This window comes from Dipteris shenzhenensis, chromosome 16 (genome assembly GCF_047967505.1).
Source record: "Dipteris shenzhenensis isolate YYH24624 ecotype China chromosome 16, Dip_SZ_1.0, whole genome shotgun sequence".
Classification (NCBI taxonomy): domain Eukaryota; kingdom Viridiplantae; phylum Streptophyta; class Polypodiopsida; order Gleicheniales; family Dipteridaceae; genus Dipteris; species Dipteris shenzhenensis.
Genome location: NC_141611.1, coordinates 18,776,101 through 18,784,792, shown reverse-complemented (window position 1 = coordinate 18,784,792; position 8,692 = coordinate 18,776,101). Strand labels below are relative to the sequence as shown.

The following is an 8,692-nucleotide window of genomic DNA, read 5'->3' as shown; positions in this document are numbered from 1 at the left end:
ATTATATTTTCATGAAGATATATTGTGATGAATGAAGATATATTGTGATGATGTAGTACCATTATATTGCACGTGGCCCATCGCGAATCTGTCTCTGTCCTCCCGCAGTCTGTCTCGATGAGTTCTCCATGTGTTCAGTCTGGTACTCCTGCAATCTGTGAAGAAGTCTGTGGTCCGATGGGTGCCACGTGCGCTTAGTCCCGCCGAAGTCTGTGGTCGCCACCTTGCATATATACACGCATTTATACGTCCATCTAGTGTGTCCTCTCTCGTCTGTGGTCGCCACATCATCGTCCACCATGGACTAATGAGCCCTTGGAGATTGTGCCACGTGGTATTTTTCTCTCCTCCTAATCGGAACCTCCTTGCTCCCCGAACCTCTCTTTTCCTTCCCCAAACCTCTAGAAATCTTCCCCCACCCTCCAAAAACCTTCCACCTTGCAGGTCTCCTAAGGAATATAAGAGATAAGAGAAGAAGAGATAAGAGAGAAGAGATAAGAGATGGCCATGGTTCTCGCTTCTCCAAGAGTCTATGGATACTGGGAGTGGAAACTACTTTCGGAAAAGGTTCATTCATATTCTATTCAATTGGTTCGTTTTCACATTCCGTGTTCCCGTTTCGTAACGTCAGCACGAAGGAATTACTACGGCTTGGAATTGGAATGTCTCCAATTCCAACATCCACTCCTGAATTCGAACAGGGACACCAGCAGGGCTCGACTTACTCAAAGGAACATGGAGATGACGATGAACTTAAAATATACACATCTCTCTCCAACCAAACTATGCAATCCTATCCTTGCTCACATCCGTTGCCGGGAATTTTCCCAACCACACTCCGACTGCATCCCAGCTCATCTTCCCTTCTCTCCCATGGCTTTCCCTCAGGACAGTGCAAGCCTTGGTGGAGGAATGTTCGCCTTCAGGTACTTCCGTTTTTTGCAACGGTCGAACTTGAGATAGGTTCTCCGTCTTTACTTCTGCTGGATAAGCAGCGCTGTCCTTGAACATTATTTTTTTAAAAATTCCTCTCCCAATTGGTTTCCTTGTGGGGATGATGCTTCGCAGGTAGGTCACGGACCGAGCGTTTATGGAAGCAGTACTTCAACCTCTTAGTGGTGGGGCAATCGAGAGAGCAAAGTATGTTTTCCAGCAGCCTGACCTGAATGATTTTCCCAGGCAAAGCTCTTAGATATGCTAGTCTGACGAGTCTCTTGTGAATCTTAACAATAGAAAAACCGAAATTCCAGATTTTAAGCCTAGGAGATCGCAGGGGTTACTATGGGTAAACGGCTGTTACGCTCCAGCTTCCGTTAGAGAAAGGGTCAGGGAAAAGCCTGAAGCATCCTCTGGTCAGGCACGAGACTGTTGCTTCGCGAAGGAGTCTGGCAAGGTCTGCTGCACGCCTGAAAAAAAGGAAGCAAAGGAAATGCACAAGAGTGGATGGGAAACGCTCAGCTTAGAGGAGGCACTCATGTCGCTGGAACAAATGCCCCAGCTGCCTTCAGTTCAGGACCTTACATGCATCTTACGTAAGTGCAGAACGTGGAAGAATCTAGCGTATACCAAGCGCTTGTGTGCCTATATGTGCCAAAGTGGGCTGGAAGATCATAGATCTCTTGGGAACTACCTCGTCCTGATGTTGGTCCAAGTTGGAATCATATGCGATGCTCAGCATGTTTTTAACAAGTTGGTGGATCGGAATGTGTATTCTTGGAATTCACTCATCTTTGGTTGTATTAAATGTGAGGAATCACAGCATGCCCTCAACCTCTATCAACAAATGCAAGAGGATTCTGTATATCCTGACAATTATACCTTTGTGGCAGTACTGAAGGCTTGTGCTAGGCTGAAAGATGTAGAAAGAGGTCGAGAAATACATGACAAGATTGCAAGAAAGGGGCTGGAAAGAGAACTTTTTGTTGGCAGCACCTTGGTGGATATGTATGCCAAATGTGACTCGCTTGCTGAAGCATGGGAAGCCTTTGACAACCTGCCAATTCGAGATGAGGTCTCATGGAATGCACTCATGGCAGGATATGCTGAACATGGGCCTGGTGAGGAAGCACTAAACTGTCTTGAACAGATGCAATTGGAGGGTCTCTCTCCAAATGCTGTCACATTTGTTTGCAGCCTGAAAGCTTGTGGCAGCATAAGATCCATACATAAGGGCCGAGAAATACATGCTGAGATTGCCAGAAAAGGGCTGGAAAGACATCTTTTTGTTGGCAGTAGCTTGGTGGATATGTATGCTAAATGTGGCTCACTTGCAGAAGCACAACAAGCATTTGACAAGCTGCCAGTTCGAAATGAGGTCTCATGGAATGCACTAATGGCAGGATATGCTGAGCATGGGCTTGGTGAGGAAGCGCTGTACTGTCTCAAACAAATGAAACTGGAGGGTCTATTTCCAGATGCTGTCACATTTGTTTGCAGCTTCAAAGCTTGTGGCAGTGTAGGCGCCATAGATGAGGGCCGAGAATTACATGCAGAGATTGCCAGAAAGGGCCTGGAAAAACATCCAGGTGTTGGCAGCACCTTGGTGGATATGTATGCCAAATGTAGCTCACTTGTAGAAGCACGAGAAGCATTTGACAAGCTGCCAGTTCGAGGAGAGGTCTCATGGACTGCACTAATGGCAGGATATGCTGACCATGGTCTTGCTGAGGAAGTGCTGAAGTGGCTTGAAGAGATGCAACTGGAGGGTCTCTCTCCAAATGCTGTCACATTTGTTTGCAGCTTGAAAGCTTGTGGTAGCGTAGGAGCCATAGAGAAAGGTCGAGAAATACATGCTGAGATTGCTAGAAAGGGGCTGGAAAGACAGCATGTTCTTGGCAACACCTTGGTGGATATGTATGCCAAATGTGGCTCGCTTGCAGAAGCACAGGAAGCGTTTGACAAGCTGCCAGTTCGAGGCGAGGTCTCATGGACTGCACTAATGGCAGGATATGCTGAGCATGGGCTCGGTGAGGAAGCTCTGAACTGTCTGGAACAGATGCAACTGGAGGGCCTCTCTTCACACGGTGTTACATTTGTTTGCAGCTTGAAATCTTGTGGCAGTGCAGGAGCCACAGATGAGGGCCGAGAAATACATTCTGAAATTGCCAGGAAGGGTCTGGAAAGGCATCTTGTTGTTGGCAGCACCTTGGTAGATATGTATGCCAAATGTGGCTCACTCATAGAAGCACAGGAAACATTTGACAAGCTGCCAGTTCGAGATGTCGTACTGTGGGGTACACTAATGGCAGGATATGCCGAGCATGGACTTGGTGAGGAAGCACTGAACTGTCTGGAACAGATGCAACTGGAAGGTCTCTCTCCAAATTCTGTGACATATGTTTGCAGCCTGAAAGCTTGTGGCAGCATAGGTGCGCTAGACAAGGGCCGAGAAATACATGCTGAGATTGCCAGAAAGGAGCTGGAAGGACATCTCCTTGTTGGCAACACCTTGGTGGATATGTATGCCCAAAATGCTGCACTTGCAGAAGCTCATGAATTTTTTGACAAGATGCCACTTCAAGATGTTGTCTCGTGGGGGGCACTAATGGCAGGATATGCCCAGCTAGGAGAAAGTGAAATTGTTTTCCATATGCTTGAGAGAATGACAGGAGATGGGGTAAAGGCAAATGCGGTCATATTCTCTATTGTTCTTGCAGTATGCAGTCACACGGGTCTAGTGGACAAGGGTGAGAAGCACTTTAAGGCCATGAACAAAGGCTATGGCATCACTCCAACGATTGAGCACCACACCAGCATGGTTGATCTCCTTGGCCGTGCAGGCCATTTAGATGAGGCAGTCGGGATGGTGAAGAAAATGCCTTTCCGTCCTAATATTGTGGTGTGGCTTATGTTGTTGGGTGCTTGTCAAAAGTGGAGTAATGTGGAGCTTGGAAGATTGGCCTTTGAACATGCAATGCAATTGGATGAAAAGAATCCTGCAGCTTATGTTTTGATGTCTAACATCTATGCAGATGTTCACATGCAGGAGGAAGAGAAGGAGGCTGAGGCAGTGAGAGAGAGAGAAAGAACATGGAAGAAGCCAGGACAGAGTTGATGGACGGACTTTCGTGGTATTGTGCATATGTTTTTGGTGGGGAGAGGAGACACTCCCAAACACGTGTGTGCATGCGCATGCTAAGCTAAGAGGCCTGTGTCTCAAATTGAGGAAGTGTACATCCCAGATGTACATTGGGTTTCACGAGACTTATCCGTTCATTTAAAGAGAGATGAGTACTGTGGGCACAGTACCTAAACATCCCCAACAAGGGGTAGTGCCTAATACAAACAACAAAGGTTACATACCCTTTGGCCTGAAAAACCAACAGTTCGGTTATGGGTGACCTGGTTATTCTGTGTGCCATAATCGATACACCCAAGGGGACACCCATACATGTCAAAAATCTTGATTTGCAACTGTCATGTGGCCATTACTTTGATATCAAAGAAATAGCAGCAAAACTATTTTTGTAAGAGATGCACATGTCTTCAAAAAGAGGGAAGTGTGCCTTGTGGAGATTATTGGTGACGCTAGTGGATTTACAGTAGCTATTGTACCACTTGTTCGAAATTTTCCCGTTAGAATGATAGAAAGAGAGGTAGATGTACTTAGAGGCGGTAGCTGGGATTGAGCCAGAACATTATGTGCATTATGGCGAGTCACATTTACAAGATAGTGAATGTGTCGCTAAAAGGTCCCACAAAAAAAAGAATGTGTCGCTAAAAGGCGTGGTGTGAATTCTGAATCTGCAGTTTCTAGAGATCAAGTCTGCAAATTATATGAATGTAGGCCTCTGGTGATTTGTGCAAAGAGAACTAAAACGTATATGCAATGCAGCTCTAATTTTTTAGCAAGAAAGGCTGCTCTGATTTAAACTAGAGGTATTTGGGAATCAAACAAATATATCAACTTCTGTAGTACAAATGATATCAACAGCAATATCTCTAATTTTTAGCAAGGAAAAGCATGCCAAAAAACCAATTTGCATTGGATTTTGAAAAGTCATAACTTCTGTAGTACCTTATTAAGATAAGGGAAATGGTAACCTAACCTAGCATAGTTTCGCTAGAGGTGCCATCTCCTGGTTTACTAAGTGAGGGCCTTGCTTGTGGGTCTGCCCACCCATGTGAGGAGAGTGAGGGCCATGTTTGTGGGTTTGCCCGCCTGGGAAAGGCAGAGTGAGAGAGAGATGGATGCTGCCCAGTCCACGACGACATGGAGGAGATGTGGGGCAGATTTGGGCCTGTTCTGGGGCCTACCTAGTGCTGCCACTAGGCTGCCTTCATGGCGCCTAGTAAGAACAGGCCTACCTAGTGCTGCCACTAGGCTGCCTTCATGGCGCCTAATAGGCGGTCGGCTTCCCCCACCAGTCGGTTGTCTAGGGCTGGGGGGGAGCCTATATATACCCATTCTCTCCATCTCAGCAGTAAACAGCTCCCCCACTTCAGTAGAGGTTTTCTCCAGCCGTTAGAAGTTTTCCCTGAGATCCTTGTGCAAGTGTCTCTTGGTTTCTCTTGTTTTCTGTTCTTCTCTGTGAGTGTTTGCTGTCCTCTCTCCGTTGTTTCTCAGCACTGCTGCACTTCTCACACGGTATCAGAGCCAAAGGTTGGCTAAGAAGATCTATGCTGTGGAGAGGACCTGGAACCAACAAGCTACAAAGGTCTTTTGGGAGCTGTTTCGAAGAAGGCACGGGCTGTCTTTTGGAGTACAAAGAAGGGCATTTACTTTGAAGGGTGTTTTCAGATCGAAGTAGTGGATTGTGTGAAGCCCGGTTTCTTGGAGGTTGAAGGAAGAATCCTCTCAGCCTTGTCTTCCATCTTTCCTCCTCTCTTTCTTCCTTCATACCCCTTCTCCTACCCTCCTCCTTGATCTTCCCCGTTCTTTCCACTTCTGCCCCAATGGCTTCGCAGGAACTGGCAGAAAACAAGGTGAAGATTCCCATTTTGCCCACGTTCCCTGTCGACCGTTAATTGGACGGGAACAATTATGGCGTTTGGTGTGTCATGATGGAGTCGGTATTGTAGTCCTACAACCTGGCAGACTTCATTCTGGTAGGTGTCAAAAGGCCAGATCCCCTTGAAGAAAGTTTAGGTATCTCTGGATCAGAAGGAAGCCGAGAATCTGGCTCAGATCTGGGACCGCGTCGCCAAGAGCATTTGGCCTCCCCATATAACAGGACTTCCCCTATGAAGAGGGTTTCTCTTGAGGTTCAGATGAGGATATTGGATCCTGCTAAGTCTTCCTCTATGTGGGAACTATCAATAAGCTTCAGGAATTTCCATGGGAGATACTTCAAGCCGGGAGGAAATATCGTCTGAAGATATGGCCATTACGCTGCTTTCTCTCACTTCTCAGTACTTTGCCTTCTATTCTTCATTGATCACTAGTGGTTGGATGAGCTCTCTCACTTGGAGGAATTGGTGCCTATGGTGCTGGATCAAGAGGAGCGGGTTCAGAGTTCCTTGGCGGTGGCTCTGATGCTCTGGTAGCTCTGCAGTCAAGAAAAGGTCGTTGAACCGAAGCAGAGGAGGCGGCAATTAAGGCGGAGCACTCTTGTAATCACTGTGACAAGAAAGGCCACTATTGGAGGAAGTGGTCTCATCAGGTCAACAAGGGTATATGTTCTTCCTCTGCTGCTATAACTCTTGCTTTTGTGCACATTGAAATGATTGATTCTCTCGCTTCCTTTTTTGGAGAGGGGGTTCTGTCTCTTCAAGCCAAAGATTTCCAGACCAGGATCGTCAATAGTGGGGCATCCCATAATATGAGTCCTTCTCCAGGTGGGCTGAAGGATTTTGTTATCACCGGAGGGGATGTTTGTATAGGCGATAGCTTTGTCATCAAAGTTTGTGGTGAAGGCAACCTCGACATCATTCCAAATGGCAAAGGAGGGATGCACTCTTCCCAAGTATTGTTTGTTCCCTTTCTCGTATTCAATCTGTTGTCTGTTTATGAGACTTGCCGTCTTGGTTTCACAATATTGTTTGATGAACACTTTGTGGAGGCCCAAGATAAAGGTACCGGTCAAGTGGTTCAGATTGATATATAGTGTGTCATGGCATTTACACTCTGTCCGCTCTTTCCTCAATCACGTCTTCTATTCAAGGTGACCTGTGGCACTTTCATTTTGGTCACTTGAATGTTGATGCACTCCAACGTGCAACCCGTGAACAAATGGTCCTCGGCTTACCTGATGTGGGCAGTAAACATGGTTAGTGCCGGTCTTTTATTCAAGGGAAGCAAGTCCGGGACGGTTTTTGAAGCAAGCCTCACCGTGGGCTTCCTTACCTCCAGAGTTGGTCCATGTTCATCTTTGTGGACCTATGACTATTGCCAGCCTTGGCAGGGGTCTCTACTTCATGCTGTTGGTTGATGACTTTAGCAGGTTCATGTGGGTCTACTTTCTAGCCCAAAAGTCACTTGCGTATTCTTGTTTCCGGGAATGGTGTGCCCTAGTTGAAAACGAATTCAACTTTCATGTGAAAGCTCTTCGGTCTAACAAAGGTGGTGAATTCTATTCTCATCCCTTGGCAGGGCTCTCTGCTTCATGCTGCTGGTTGATGACTTTAGCAGGTTTATGGGGGTCTACTTTCTGGCCCACAAGTCTCTTGCATATTCTTGTTTTTGAGATTGGTGTGCCCTAGTTGAAAATGAATCTAACTTTCATGTGAAAGCCCTTTGGCCTGACAAAGGTGGTGAATTCTATTCTCATTCCTTTGAGGAGTTTTGTGCGAAAAAGGGCATTTGGCAGGAGTTAGCCAATACCAACACTGCCTCTGAAGCAGGTGTTGTTGAGTGGAAGAATTGCACCGTGGTAGAAGTGTCTCGAACCATGCTTGCTCACTGAAGGGTTCCTCGGTTTCTTTGGGCTAAGGCCACTGCCACAGCAGTACATATCCTGAACCGTTCTCCAACACCTGATGTTCCTAAAGCACCCCCTTTTGAGGCCTACTTTGGAAAGAAGCCAGATCTATCCTATTTCCGTGTGTTTGGGTGCAATGCCTTTGTTCACACTCTGAAGAAGCAGAGGGGGGAGTTAGATGTGAAGTCAACCAAGAAAATCTTTGTCGGGTATAGCTCCCAGTCTACAGGGTACCCGTTGTAGACCCTTCCAAGAGAGAGATTATATCCTCAGCAGCGATGTTATCTTTGATGAACAGATTCCTTCGTTTCTCCATGGGGTCCTTCCCCTTTCAAAATGAATATCAGCTTTTTTGGTGACCCTGGTTTTGATTTTAGGCTGCCCAAGGCACTTCTTGTTATCTAGTACAATAGTGGGAAGCTTGTATCTCCAATGGAACAGCTGTGTGCAAATCCTTCGACAGACAAAAGGCTATGCAGCAAAGATACACGTATAATACTGCAACAGCGATTCAAGAGTGTCTAATGATTGCCATTAATCTTGAGTCGTTGGATCCTTACTTGCCCCCTCTCTTATTGGCACTCGATTTTCATTTGCAAGCAATAGAACATAGGAAGTTGGCTACTACTCGCGTTCAATCTGGCTTGCAGTGGCTTGATTTGGGGGATCACCCTTTTGAGTTCTTCTTTAAAATCATCAAATATAAAAAGTTATAGGAACACATTCGTAACGAGCAAGGGGCTGAGGTGACGGGTGATTCTGCCATTGCTGGCAAGGTTCTTGTGTGTCATTTGTCTAAGGTAGTAGGTGTGACCCCTCCAATGCCGCAGGGT

The 8,692-nt window shown here is 46.4% G+C and overlaps 1 protein-coding gene across 2 annotated transcripts; it reads left to right on the top strand.

The window, feature by feature from the left end:
* Positions 1 to 512: 512 nt before the first annotated feature.
* Positions 513 to 4,315, top strand: LOC147892650 (pentatricopeptide repeat-containing protein At2g39620-like). 2 transcript variants are annotated; one of them, XM_087386999.1, is made up of 3 exons: positions 513 to 926; positions 1,069 to 1,140; positions 1,234 to 4,315. In XM_087386999.1, exons 2-3 carry the CDS (start codon positions 1,091 to 1,093, stop codon positions 4,052 to 4,054), a joined length of 2,871 nt encoding a protein of 956 aa, XP_087243125.1. In that variant the 5' UTR covers positions 513 to 926; positions 1,069 to 1,090; the 3' UTR covers positions 4,055 to 4,315. The 2 variants fall into 2 exon arrangements, with proteins under 2 accessions (XP_087243125.1, XP_087243126.1); XM_087387000.1 differs by having other exon boundaries at positions 925 to 963.
* The last annotated feature ends 4,377 nt before the right edge of the window (positions 4,316 to 8,692 follow it).